This window comes from Fistularia commersonii, chromosome 1 (genome assembly GCF_037954325.1).
Source record: "Fistularia commersonii isolate RoL2024-O1a breed Wild chromosome 1, RoL_Fcom_v1.0, whole genome shotgun sequence".
Taxonomy (NCBI): Eukaryota; Metazoa; Chordata; class Actinopteri; order Syngnathiformes; family Fistulariidae; genus Fistularia; species Fistularia commersonii.
This window is the reverse complement of record NC_141284.1, coordinates 23522007-23537085: the sequence shown is the minus strand read 5'-3', so window position 1 is coordinate 23537085 and position 15079 is coordinate 23522007. Positions and strand designations below refer to the sequence as shown.

At 41.6% G+C, this 15079-nt stretch overlaps 1 protein-coding gene across 1 annotated transcript in view; it reads left to right on the top strand.

Annotated features, from left to right (window-relative positions):
• The first annotated feature begins 8310 nt into the window (after positions 1-8310).
• myo10l1 (myosin X, like 1) overlaps positions 8311-15079 on the top strand; it is a 43892-nt gene continuing 37123 nt past the window's right edge. The window contains exon 1 of the mRNA XM_086155586.1: positions 8311-8510. Within this exon, the coding sequence (XP_086011712.1) occupies positions 8490-8510 (21 nt within the window). The 5' untranslated portion in view covers positions 8311-8489. The remainder of the gene's footprint in view (positions 8511-15079) is intronic.

Below are 15079 nucleotides of genomic sequence, written 5' to 3'. Positions count from 1 at the left end.
TCAGAACCTGAAGTGGATTAATGGGCTTTTTTATTGGAATATTTTTTAGAACAGGGTTTTGTTGATCTATCAATCAGAAGAGAGAAAAGCGCAACACTCGAGTTCTGAACGTGATTTGTCAGGATTACAGCAGATCAACTGTGAAGTGAAAACATGGATTTCATAAATATCAGTTTTGAGGACAGAGTTAGGGTGAATTATTCCTATCCTTCCTATCCTTTGCATCATAGAGTCTATAATGCCTTGCAGGTCATGTTCAGAGTTCACCTACATTTTTCCACTGTTGAAGCTCAAAGGCCCAACATCATAAATAGAAAAACATTTCTTTGTTCCTTGAATCACATGAATCAATGTTCCTTCTAATACGGCACAATATCGTCGCCTTCTTAAAATAATCACCCATATTATTTTTTCAAGCTTTTTAGAAAAGGCATAAAACTGAGCCACATGTTGGCTTTTTTGGTTTAGACAAAAAAAATGGCAAAAAAATGATTCAAAGAAAGTGCCGCTACTTTCCGAGACACACTTTTGAGAGATGGTTTGAAGGTTTGACTTTCAGCTTAGAGTTGGGTTTAGGAGAGGGTTCCTGGAATGTGGAACATCAATGAAAATCCTCACTAAGATTGCAGTACAAATGAATGTGTGTGTGTGTGTGTGTGTGTGTGTGTGTGTGTGTGTGTGTGTGTGTGTGTGTGTGTGTGTGTGTGTGTGTGTGTGTGTGTGTGTGTGTTTTTCTGTGTCGTATGCATGTAAGTGCTCTGCTCTGGGCTATAGCTGGCTTATTAAATTACCCAACTGTCAGTGGGGAATTAGGGAGCTGCATTGACAGCTAATTTGGTTCAAAGACGTGGTGTCATACTGCCATACAACCAATGGGTGGTGCTTAGGTTAGCAGAGGTGGGGGTTGGGCGTGTTAGATGGAGGTGCAGGGGTGGGGAGAAGGAGGGCTTTGGGAATCAGGATGAAGTCATCCCCCCAGAGCGACTTAATTGAATCTTGCCTAGTATGCATGTATGTCTATATAAACCCAGTGAAATGTACACTGAGTGCAGCATCTGGACACTCAGTACGTTAAAATTTCAACCACTGCCTTTCTCCTTATCCATGCAGTTACCTCTGCAGATCCACTTTCACAAGGGACAAAGGCATCAAAGAAAAAAAATAACATAATTACGTAAATACACCATTTTAAAGTCTGACTATAATAATTCGAGATGTGTGTGTTACAAGAAGAAGTTTGTTGGAAAGTAACATTACTAAAGTAGTTGCCATCACTGGTTATTAAACACCTGACAATTAATTATTCATAATTTGGGGTATTTATCATTCATTTGTTCATTTGTTGTCCATCCATATTCTGCACTCAGGGTAGCAGTAGGGCTGGAAATAATCCCAGCCAATTTATGATTTTCTAAAAAAATCTTTGGTAACTCGCCCTATATTGTGAATATCTGATATATGAAAATGTGAATACAAGATCCCTTAACTGGCCACCTGGGAAAAAACTGTACAATTTGAAGTGACGCTCAAGGTACAGAGCAAAGTACAAAAACAAATGTTTTTGACCAAAAAAACAAAAAAAAACCAAAACAAAACAAAGCATCAGTATATAAAAATCCTATTGATGGCAGAATTGAAATATTTAAAAAAAGTGGAGTGTGTATATAGTGCTCTGGTTTTATACATGGCTTTATATGAGAGGAGAGAAGGTCAAATCTGTCTTTTCTTTCATAAAATTTGCTAAGAGGGCCCTGCTGCAGGTTTTTAAAATAGTCCACAGCCCCAGACAGTCTGCAGCAGCAATACACTTCACGGTCTGCTAATCCCAATTATGGCTTTGACACCTTCGATTTATTTGAGGTTTTTTTTCTTTTCCAAAACTAGCCTATATCAGCAAATTCAGCAAAAGATGACCCCTGTAGTCTCAATAAAGGCGCATAATTTGCCTTCTACTGGGTATATGTGCACCGCTGAATGAGTCACACAGATCAAGTGACATCACATATGTCACTCTGAGATGGTGTGCATGTGTGTGTCTTTGTGTACGCAGGAGAGGAGGTGAATTTCATGAGTACACGAATCATTCGATGTGCTCATTCCAGGGGAGGCCAGACTCTTCAGACCGCCTCTTTGCACTCATTGTTCCTCCTTTCCACCTTTCTGAAACAGAAATATATTTTTTAAAGCTAATTATCTTTTTATTATTACCTAATAATGTTTATTAACCTGTTGCAGATGCTTTCATGGTGATAGAGAATACACACACCTTCAGACGTGCAAATGTTCGCACGCAGATGTGCTCACCAGACAAAGGGGTCAACAATAGCTGAACAGTGATGACTAATACGGAGAAATGGATGGGGAGTTGAGGGGTGATGAAACCAGGTGGAAACTGCCTTTATCTCAACATCCGTCCCACGTCATGTACCGCAGTCCAGAATGAAGTCTTGAATTTCTAGTCGTTGAATTATCACTTGAGTGAGAATGATCAGGGTTGCCTCTGAGTATTATTGTGAGATGCACTCAAGTGGTCTGCTCTGGTAAAATCAAAACACTGACACACTTAAAAATTAAGGACCATATTAAAAAAAAAATGTCACAGCTGTTATTTTTTGGAATGGGATTTCATTTATTTCGTGAAAATGAATGGACTTGAAGGCACCTTGAATGCAGCATGTGCTTCAACACAAACTGACAGTGACTGACATATTTGTGACTTCCCGTCTTCCTGAAAAGAAAATTCAGAGCAATGCGGGATCTCAATCATTTATATTTTCTTCACATTTATGAGGGATAATAGAAATGACCTGATAATTATCAATGAATAAAAACAGCTTGTGACAGCTTTGGGAGTGAGACAGATTTCTTTCTGTGTGACTTGCGTTTACTTACACAGATCTCAACCATGCAAGTTAGGTTAATTGGAGTCTCAAAAGTGCCTTTGGGCACGAATGTGAGAGTGAATGGTGGTCTGTCTTTGCCTTTGCATGCCATCCCAGTGATTGACAGGTGACCTTTCCGAGCTGTACCTTTGCAGGCTCCCCACAGTGTCAGTGTCTTTATTTCATTTGAATGTAATAAGAGCAGTGTATAAGGTCAAACCAAGCAATAGCCTTTATAAATGTTCAATAAACAGCTGTTCAATAAAATGTTGTTCTATTTTAAATACACAAAAAAGGAGAAGAAATGATTGTCCTGCTATTTTTCTTTATTTCACAGTTTTGGTGTTGCAGTACTGTGAGTATGATGAGAGAATGATACTGCAGCTTCCAACAGGAATGTCTGGTGTCCTCTGGCAGCGGTTTAATATTGATGAAAAAATTCACTGTAAATCAAATTACACATTCTTTGGAGCTCAAAATTGCTGTTCCTTCCGTGTGTGTTTCCGAGTGCGTGCGAGTCAGTGTACACCATATGAAGCCCAATTTAATACAGGCAAACCGGGTTTAATAAAGCTGCTGCGGTTGTTATAATACTCATTCATGCACTGCCTGAGGTAACTGTTGATTCATGCCAGATGAGCCCCTGATTTCTGTTATGACCCCTTAAGTTAGTCAGTTCAATACATCAAACAAAACTGACGTCTGGTGAGTTGCAGTAATCAAGAAATAAAGTTTAAACTCTTCACCTATCGATAACGAATTAGGAGGATAAAGAGATACAAAAGGAATGTCACACAGACGATCCACAGGGGCCGAGCACCAACCCTCTACTCCTACTTGCAATAAAAAATAATCCTAAAGCAAGAAATGAAGTCTTTTAAAACATGACAAATGAACCCATCTGTTATACTACTTGGTTAAACCACTCTAGCATTGCACGGGCACTGTTCCATAACTTGCAAATGTGTAACCTGGATTGCCGTGGGTGAAATGTTTTTTTCCTCATCTTGTGGGGTCCAACCCCATGGACAAAATCTTTCAATGCAGGCGACCAAACTAGGCACCTATGGACGCTCACTGTTGTAAATGGAGGTTTGCTGAAAAGATTTTCTTCTTGCCATGTGTAAAAAAACCTGCTAAGGTCTTTTCCCGGCAGTCAAAGTGTGACATGACCAGGTGTCGCTTAGAAGTTGGGCCACATGTGGCGCATTATAAAGAAAGTGAAAAAAAAACAAAAAAAAAAAAAACACGAGTATCTTGTTACTAGCGCAGTGGGTGAGTATAACAAATGTAAGCACAATGACTTAAACTTAATTTATCGACTATACCACGTATTCAGTACATAGGGTCATTAGGGGATGGAGCCTATCACGGATGACATTAGATCATTTATTGAAAAAAATTACAATGAACCTTTTCATATGGACACAAAAAGTTTTGCTTAAAAACTAAATATGGAACCCGCGTAGCTTAATACTATACAATATATAACTTAATATTGCACTTGTGCAAAATCCTGTTTTCTGCCTAAGTAGCAGGGTGCCAGCATTAGCATAAGGTCACTATGACTGCTGTCAACAGAGGAGAGGGCATTTATGGGTCCTGTTGTGATTTTCGTGCCAAAGCATCAGCAGAAAATTCTGGGATTTGTAGAATTAGCGGTACATGCACTTTAGACTATACCGACGGGCCAGCTCTAACAGTCATTTGGTATGGCTTTGCAGGCCAAATATAATTACAGTGCGGGCCATATTTGGAGTTTGACACCTATTTATTAGATGAATGTCACTGGTCAATCAGAAGGTCACATATATAGATGTACAACCACTAACACCCCTAATTACACCTATGGACATATTTGCAATCTCCTGTTAACTTACTGCAGGTTTTCAGAATGTGGGAGAAAACTGGGAATCCACACATGAACAATGAAAGATGCGCAAATATAAGCATATAAGCAAAATATGGATAACAGCACTGGTTTTAGCACAAATCACATGAAACAAATACATCTTTGTTTCTCCGCTACCGATTTCAAAAGCCAAACTCGCCCTAAAGCCTCAAAGAACAATCGAGGGGCTAGTTCTCGCTCAGATTCTCTGCATCTCTTTGTTCAGTGTGTCTAAGTGAGAGGGTCAGGGGTCACACAACGGGGGCAACTGTGAGAGAAAAGGGTAATAACTGAAGAGAGATTTATGGCTCCTCAGGTTGTAAAACTGATTAGCTGTGACATTATAAGTGATGCCTATGCAATGAGTGCGTGTGCACACACACACACACACACACACACACACACACACACACACACCTGCACGCACACACACACACACACTAAAACGTTAACACACTTGTGACAAGGTACATGTGGTAAATGAAGTGCTACTGTGCTCTGTGGATTGGTAGATGGGCTTTTCACTGGTTGGTCTGCATTTTTATCCGGAGAACTGGAGAAAAAATATTAAACTGTCCTTTTAACACATTAGACTATTTGCACAAAGGTGTGTGCGCGTGCTCACACAGACCCGCACAGTTAGTAATTGGAAAAGGATACATGAAGGGGAGAGAGCTATGGTGAGATGAGTAAGCAGAGTTCTGCTCCTGACTAGACGATCAATTTGCCTCAGAAAAGGACTTAGTCAGCATTGTCACGGATATGTGAATTTAATAGCATAGACCGTCAGGTCAAAGAATATATATGTATAGATATCCACACATATACTTATATATACTTACATATACCCCTTATTGTATTTTTGTATTTAAATTTTTCTTACTTCATTGTTTTTGATGTACCTGGCTGCTATGACAGTTTTTATTCCCTCTTGGGATTTCTTCTATCTATCTATCTATCTAGCTATCTAGCTAGCTAGCTAGCTAGCTACACATACCTGCATATATACATACACATATGTGTGTGTATGTGTTTCTCTATGTATGTGTGTGTTCCTGGTCACGTGTGCATGTTTGATGAGTTGTTTGGGTCGATGGCTTTTAACCATGCAATCAACAGCAGTGACCCCCCCCTCTGTTTTTTTTACACTCAAGGGATTTTTCCAGCAAAATTTATAGCTGTTAAACTTCTGCTATTGACTTCCATGCAGACCTTTATTGGAAAAGAGAAGTTGATTTCATTTATCTTACTTATCCTGGAGTGCCAGCAAGGTGAAGGTTAATGCAGACGATATGAAGAGGAACAAAAAATTTGAAGCAGCGATGGTTTATAAAGCAGACATTTTACAGAACCCAGTGTTACAAAGTTGTATCAAAACACCATCTGGGTCCGGCAATATACATTGCCTCAATGTAATATTGCATCATGAATACTTTATCATGTGAATTGTAACACAAACTTACTCTATCCCAACCTAAATCGCTGTTAACATTTTTATTTAAGTTTGATCATTTGATTGTCTTTAAGTAATAATCCAGCAAAATCCCTTGAGAGTTCTTATAATAATGGGAAAATTCACTTTTGCCAGGTGGTCATAGGTGACCAGATATAGAGATGCACACTCATTCATAGGTAATCTGTTCGGGCTATTTTCCCTGTGCCGACAAACAGGATATGGTACCTTAATGCACACAATATAATGCACTGCAGCATAATTACCCTATGAAACTTCAGATTACGTCAAATGACATGGCCTTTGCAACAAATTAAAATTAACCTTTAACGGATAATGAGATGTCAGATCACCTTGGTTGCCGGGTTTTACACAAATTTCTACTTTATATTTGTTTTTCTTCCTGCTTCAACAATATTTTTAACTTATCTTTTTTTCTTTATACACATTCTATTTTTGAATCATTGCTAATATGGGTTTTTGTGTTTGACTAATTTGTACATTCAGATACTTTATATACATGCGTGTATATAAAGAGTGGTAACTGCGGATAGATACATAGCATGGCAGTGCTGTTTTTTTCCACAGGTTTGGTATTTGGGCTTTCCGAAGGCAAGTTTATATGAAGGATTATGTTTCATTTCCTGGTTGTGTATGCATGTATGTGTCTGTGATTTTTTTTTTTTTAACAACACTACAAAAACACAAATCAGCCACAGGGTGAGGAGGAGGGGGTTTGCTGTTGTTGGATCCCTGGCGTTTGAACTGCCTGCGACATGGACTCAAAATCAACTCTATGTGATGAAGATGTAGACTGCACGGTACTTGCACATGCAAATATGCATCCAGGAGGCCCCTGGTTTTACCTCCAGGGCTGAGGGGTGAGGTGCCCCAAAGGGGCCTTACCCTGCGAGGCTGCTGATAGCTGCACCTGGCTCCTGGAGCCTGCTGCGAATGGGAAGAATAAAATCGCACAGGGTGCACATCACATAGACCATCTGTCTGGTTCAAGCCCAAACTGGGGTCTTTAGGGACACCATGGATGTTGGGTTCCATAAATTGGGGGTGTTCTTCCCCAACTGTTCTGCTCCACTGCTCCACTCCAATGTTTGTGTGTGTCTGATGTGAAATATAATTTTACGCCCCATATGGCTCGGACCTGTAATTAAGCTGCCTCCCTCTGCAAGTAGGGAGGGGAAAGAACCTTGAAAATCCAGATACTTTTTAAACTTAAACTTACATAAACTGTACACCTACTTATACAGATGTACAGCCGTTTTTTTTCACAGATGTAGTTTATTTACAAATGTTGGAGTGAAATCAGATGTTTTTCACTTTCTTTTTCTTATTTGTCTTATTTTTATTTTATTTTCCCTTTATATATATATATATATATGTATATATATTTTTTTTTTATTTTTTTATTTGTAGATGTTGAATTTACTATAGGTAAAGTTTCTCTGATTCTGAAACTGTCAGCATCACAACAGAGGGTGATAACAGCTTTGCTCTCAATGTTGCAAAGAGGTTCATTTTTTCAGTACATTTAAAGTTTTTTTTTTTTTACATTTTATCCAAAACTTCAAAAACACACCCCGCACTATATCTGTCCCGCGTGTGTGTGTTCGAGTTTGGTACCCCCCCACCCCCACACACACGTCAGCGTGCACGATGGGCAGCGTCACTCACGTCTCAACTCCCCTCACACACACACACACACACACACACACACACACACACACACACACACACACACACACACACACACACACACACTTCTCTCTCTCTCTCTCTCTCACTCACTCACTCACACACACACACACACACACACATTCTCTCTCTCTCTCTCTCACTCACACACACACACACACACACACACAAACACACACACACACACACACACACACACACACACACACACTCACACACACAAACGCGCGCAGGAAGACTGGAACGACACACTCCTATAAACCGGTGCGCTTTAATTGGTGCTCTCCGACGGATCCCCGGCGCGGACATTTTTAATTCCTAACCTCAGCCCACACCTCACACCCCACCCGTGGATTTCTCCTCAATGTGGCAGACTGGTGCCACGGTTCCACGCAGAGGATGAACACGCACGTTCAGTGAATGGGAAACCCCGCTGCCGCCGCCGCCGCCGCCACCGCCGTTCCCCATCCGTCTCTGCGGACGTCCCCTCCCCGGTGAGGTTGGCGCCGGGGGCCGGTGTCTGCGCTCCGCGGGGCCGGGAGGAGCCTGGAGGATGGAGGCGTTTTTTGCGGAGGTAAGTAACGGAGGAAGCGTGTCACCGTGTGCGGGATGAACACGCTAGGTGGGAGGAGGGAGGTTCTCCCGGCGTTTGCGTTCAATTTTTCGCGTTTTACTGTCACGCTTTTGAAGGCCATCGTTTTTTATTGCGACCGGATACGGCAGGTGTTGCTCGGACAAAATCTACCCCACCGCAGCCCCCACCCGCAACCCCGCATTCACTCTGCAAAACCCACGAGAATCAGGCCTGCACCCGCATCTCCCCGCATGCTTTCACGTTTTTTTTAACGCTATTTTTCTATTTTTCTATTTTTTTTTTTGCATTGCCCCCCCCCCCCGTCTTCCTCCCCTCCCGTGGCTCTCCGGGGCTGCTTTTACCGCAGAGCCTATGAGAGCTGCCACCAGCTCCCGCAACCTCCGGTTATTACACGATTTCCGCTCGTCGGGAACGACGGCAGGACACACGCTGTCCGAGCTGACTTGCACGGTGGAGGGGATGGAGGATAGAGGCGTCCGGGCCAGTGCACCGGGGGTGGGGGGGTGGAGGAGGGATCTGTAGAACGACATGGGAGGAGGTGCGGGATCGGTGGCGTGCGCGTGTGCGTGCGTGTGCGAGAAGAACCGATACGAATGGGAGATGGATGCTTAAAAAATCTAAGCTCATGTATGATTGTTAATATGCCATATATTGAGAGGTAGTGTCATTGAGGAACAGGCAGGAGGTAGCAGAGATGATGATGTCGAGGTTCTCTCTGGGAGTGAGGAGGATGGAGAGGGATAAGAATCCATCAGAAGGACAGCACATGTGAGATGTTGCAGAAAGAAAATCGCAGAAGCCAGACCGAGATGGTCATGTACAGAGGAGGGGTGGTTAATGTATCGGTAGCAGGATGCCGGGGTTGTAACTGCCAGGCGGTAGGCCGAGAGGAAGACCAACGAGAAGATTTAGGGATGGGGTGAAAGAGGACACAAAAATTAGTTGGTGTGAGAGAGGAGGATACAGAGAATAGGGTTACATGGAGGGGGTTTCGCTGTGGCGACCCCTGAAGGGGAGTAGCTGAAAGGAAGAGACGAAGAATATGTTATGATCACCCTTTCCTGTTTTTGTTCCTTTTTCATGTGACCAAAAGTCCCCTTGGATTTGACACAAGCCTCGGAAATGTCATTGTTTACATCCAAACATGTATCACATTCAGATAAAAAAATCACAATACTAATGGGGAATGGTGGTTTATGAGAGACTGAATAATTACTCTGTACTTGAGAAATGTGCCAAATTAAAAAAAAACTTTATTAGAAGTTCTCTGAAACAGACTGGAAACAACACTGGACGAATGAAAATGTTTGCAAACGCGCAAATATTACAAAAGAATTACAATGAAATCTAATTGAACATTGCGATTTCATCCATTGGGAAACATTCATGTAGTTTCCTTGAATTATAGCTGTAGTTTCAAGCCCATAGCATCGATGTAAATTTGTTCCGGAGACCCAAAATATCATGTTTGTATCAGATTTAGTTCTTAATGTACCATCAAAATGCTCAAATCCGGGACGTCTTTTAAAACCATTAACAGAGTGCTGCCTCAGGTCTCTCAGCCATTTTGCATTCCCATTTCTATATTTAGGGCTATTATTGTACGCTGTAACCCCCAACCGGGATATGGCTCTTCACCTCTCCCCTGCCTTTCACTCACGTCGCTCTACAGACACCGCTCGTCCGTGCACGCGCACACGTGGCCACGGAATCTCACGGAGCATCGTCTCGTCTGCCGCCTTCCCTTCCATCTGAGTTACTCGGCCTCCCGCCTCTGGCGTTAATCCGATACAGGTTTAAATGCCTCTCATGACATTTATTCATCTGGGCCCACTTCTGTTCGAGGTCCTGGCCGTTGCCGCCGGTTACAGATCAAAATCTGATTTAAAATACACTCGAAATGTTGTGTGTCGCCTCGGATTACTCGTTAATAATACAAAACACAAAATGACAGGGAGACAACATGATGCACAGCAATGGCCAAATCTAACGACTGATTCCCCATTTCCCTTCTCCGATTGACTTCAATATATTGATCGGAGAATTGATTTGCACACTACCATAACAAAAAAACCTGCAGCCCCGACACACTCTTTCCAAATGGACTAACCCGTTGAGTTTTAATGTTCAGGCCCGCAGTCCTGCAGAAGCTGCATAACTGATACCCAGAAAAAATGACTTCATGCCAGTTGAAGCTGAGTAATCAATTCTCGCGGGACAATTGCGTATGTGTGTGTGTGTGTGCAATAGCGTGCAGGTCCCGGGTCCACTTTGTTTCATTTATCTGCTGGCTCCATCACCTCATCTTTGCAACCTTCTTCCCTGCGTTTCCTGCATCAACATTGTGACTTTTATGAATTCTTGAGAAGAATTTGAATGTCTGGCTCATTGTTGATTATTTATTTTGCTGTGAAAGATTATTTTACAATATAGAAATAATTTACATTGTTATTTTTGTTTTTCTGCTAGTCACTTTTTCTTCCTCATGTGAATTCATTAAAATGTTAGCTAAGTCACAGGAAAATTTTAGTCCTTTGTAACCTTTAAAAATCAACTGAAAAAATAAGCAAAAGTGAAAAAGAATTTACCTCTGTAATCAGTAGGATTTTCATGAAAATGACCGAAGATTTACTTGATAATCAGCAACTTATTTGTATTTGAAAGAAAAATGGCAACGTGTTTATTTCAGAGGGCTTGAAGGGGGAATCAGAAATTCTCCAGAAGGGGCCACACGTTTTTCCATGTCAGATTAACTTGTGAATCCTGAGCCAGGACAAGCCGCCGGGTGATTCCCCAACACCTGATTCTTCCTCTGTGACACACGCGGTTGACGTTTGTTCTCAGGTGGATGCCGTGTCTTGCCGAATCTTTATTCATTTTAGCTTTATCTTAGCGGATACTTCATATTCTCTCAATTTGCCTCTGAACTCCTTCTCCACCTTACTCAGGTTTTAAAACTGCACAGGGTATGAATAATAGTTATATCACTGGTATTTCTCGTCCCATGTGTACCATATTGAGATGACCTGTGTGGACATGAAAGCTTTCCCACAGTTACTTATTTCATGCAAAGAATTTGCTCTGCAGTAAAATATTAATCACCCAGCTGCATTCTGTACAACGGCAGGAAACTCAATGGTGAAACGTGCATGCAAGGCACATTAAAGGACCAGCAACCTAAGATATGCAGCAAAAAAACAAAAATGCTAAAAATAAAATAACCTATCCATGGTGCAGTGTGCACTTAAACCACAATACTGTATAGGCGCTCAAAGGGGAATTTGCTTCGCCCATGTCTGCACACTGTACTGAATATTACGCAGGATTTGCTATGAAGTAGATTCTGCAGGAAGCTGCCTCTGTGGAGGGAAGGGAGCAGTCGCTGGAGATGTGTGACCTATATTCAGCAGCTCCGAACACATTTGTTCTGCTCAGGAGCTGCATCAGCTTTGCCTCTCTCGCTCTCTCCCTCCGTTCCGTTCCCTCTGATACTCACTTTCCCTGCGGCCACTCTCTCTTTGCACGTCTCCATCTCCTTCAACCAGCTTTGCCAGACTCCGTCTCCTCCTCCTACTCCTCCTCCCGGTCCTGTCTTTTTTTCTCCTCCCTCGACTACTTTTATTCCCGTCTCAGTCTCCTACGTGCTGCTCTGCGGCCGAGTCTTTTGCTACATCTGTACAACGGTACTGACTCCTACAAGACTCCTAGTTGAAGTCCGAAAGAAAAATAAAATAAAAAATAAAAAAGATAACAACACTTTTATCGTCATAGAACCAAAGTGCCTCATAATTACAAAAAATAGGTCATTAAGTACATTTCAAAATACATTTTGAAATAGGAACTCTTCAAACATTTACCGTTTCCAAAAAAATATATATTTATAATATTTAAACAGTCAGCCGTCAACAATTTGGTGGCCCAACACTTCCAGTGAGCTTTTGGCTGTTTGCTCAATGGCGTCCTGCTTGACAGTCAAATCACAGCCATTTTACTAGAAGCTGTTGCATAAGATTGCGTTATTGTATGTTACAATTCAATTAATAAATAAATGAAGTGACGGGCGGCAGCTATCGAGACATATTTATAAAACTTGTCAGTGAATAACTCAATTAGCAGTGGCAGATTTGTGTCATGTCGTTTGCTGCTAGATGGGTTTATCTTGAAACTGTAGCAGAGCTCCTCTGATCCAAAAACATTAGGATTGTACCGTAACTTTAGATTTGCTTTATGAAAGATATGAAAGATTGTTTATAACCCAATCTTTGGATGCGTCCTTGTACAATAGAATAGAATGCACCTGGTGGCAAATAATTAGTTCTGTGCCCTTTGACCTCCCAGAATTAATGAATTGTGCACATGAATGTATTTTATTCTTGCAAAGTAAATGAAGACAATTAGGCTGGATGGAAAGTCATTGGCCAATTTCCCAAAACTTTCCTGTTTTATCATGTTTTAGGTGGTTAATTCGCATGGGTTTATATGGTGCATAATCAGAAATATCAGGCTTTCAGTATCTGATGTCTTCGACCAAAACAGCTACCGGGTTTTCGTTTGCATAACGAAAGACTTCAAATTAGTAAATACACAACATCATATACCAAAATCCCCTTCACGGGAACATCATATCCCATCATCCACCAATACCCAGAGGAGAAAGGCTGTTTCCATGGTACCCTGTTTCCACAGTGTTGCCGTGGATCCCTGTTGCCATGGCGTTTGCGGGGGTGTGTGACTGTAGTTTAATCTGAGATGAGAGAGAATGTGATAATTAGCAGACTTCTCAAAACGGGCCTCTCAAAGAGGATTTACGAGCGTGCATACACGTGCGCGTGCGCACACACACACACACACACACACACACACACACACACACACACACACACACACACACACACACACACACACACACACACACACGTAACAACCCTAGCAGCTGTTTCTATCTGCTGCCTTTATCCCTGCCTGTAATTTAGCATTTTATTCCGATGTGACTGACTTTGGTTAATCATTTGTTTTTGTTCAGAGTCAGGCCAGGTTAAAAGGTTATTGTTGTAAATCTTCTGTTCTTCCAGAGGAGCAGAAATCATCACAGACCCACCATTTTTAAATCAGGCTCATCTACGATGGATGTGCAGAAGCGTTGGCTGTGTGTAGATTTTTATGCATGTTAATGACTGCATGGGAAGAAGAGGACATTTTGTTGGCCGGGAAAGACTTTAGTCAGGGGCCATTTTAGAGTTAATTGTCTCTGTGGGTCAGGGATTTATGAGGATATAAAAACTTCAGCAAAGATGTTCTTTTCGCCTTTTGGTGTCTGTATGGTTAACCAGGATTTCTCTTTTTTCATTAAAGGGTACCGACCAATATTTGCCTTGCCTCTTTGCCATCAGTCTTAGCTTCATATACAAGGATCTTTACTATTATCAGCATTTATAAGGTTATATTGGAAGTTGTCGGCTGCCATGAGCTCCCAACTGCTGCTGAGGTGGTTTTGACGGTTGCCGGCGCCAAAGGGATCGCTATTTTTACTTAAAAAGATGAACAAAGGACGTATTTATTGGACTTGTTTCAGCATTTATGAGGCAACGATCGATCCCTTACATCTGTTGTCCAGTTACACATGGCGTCATTGTGATTGGCAGTCGGATTTCAAATTCCCAGGCTGTAAGCCTGACCAAATGAGATGACGCATCAGGGATATCTGAAATTGACATTTGGCCAGAGGATTCTGACATTTCATCCGAGGTGGTGTTGAAAAAAGCTGATGTACGTAGCTTATAAACCTAAACTAACTGGGCTAAACAGGTATGGTAGCATCCTGCCACACAGCTAGACCCGCTCTGAGCCTCAAGTGACCAATGAAATCATTTCTGAGGGGGCAGACAATTTCATTTGAGGAGTAAAACATTTAAAAGAACACGCAAAATACAAAGTCAAAGGAGTGACGAGCAACCGGCTCACGATTTACTGATAAATCGTTTCACTGGAACAAAAGGAACGATAGATGAAAACAAGCTTATTTAAGGCTGGTCTTTGGATTGACAGAGACACTGATGTAAAATCTGGGAATTTATCCAGCAATCATAAATAATTGTGTTGTCCTTCTGAAATAGATTGACTTAATGATTTTTAACAATTGATATACGGTACAATTGAAATATAGTGAGGGAAAATATTTAATGCGCTGTCTGCTTCTTTTCGACCTATCTTGTTTTTTTTTTTTTCTTTTTTTCCCCTACTGCTAGTTTTTCTTGTTTTTTTCAAAATCACAGACAGATGTAGCTCATGTTGAACAGGTGACCCCTTCCCACACACATGTTTATTAATACAGACACACGCATGCGCGCCCACACACACACACTCAAACACACACACACACAAATAAACTCGCGGTGACTTGTTCCCTGCTGCCATAATCCGCTGAAAGCCTTTCTATCCTGATTGTATTATCACCTTTAATGGAATATTACTGACACAGTTTACGTCCTTGATCCAGGCCAGGGCTGTAGCAGCCTGGAACTATGTTAGGTCTTTTTTAAAAACAAAAT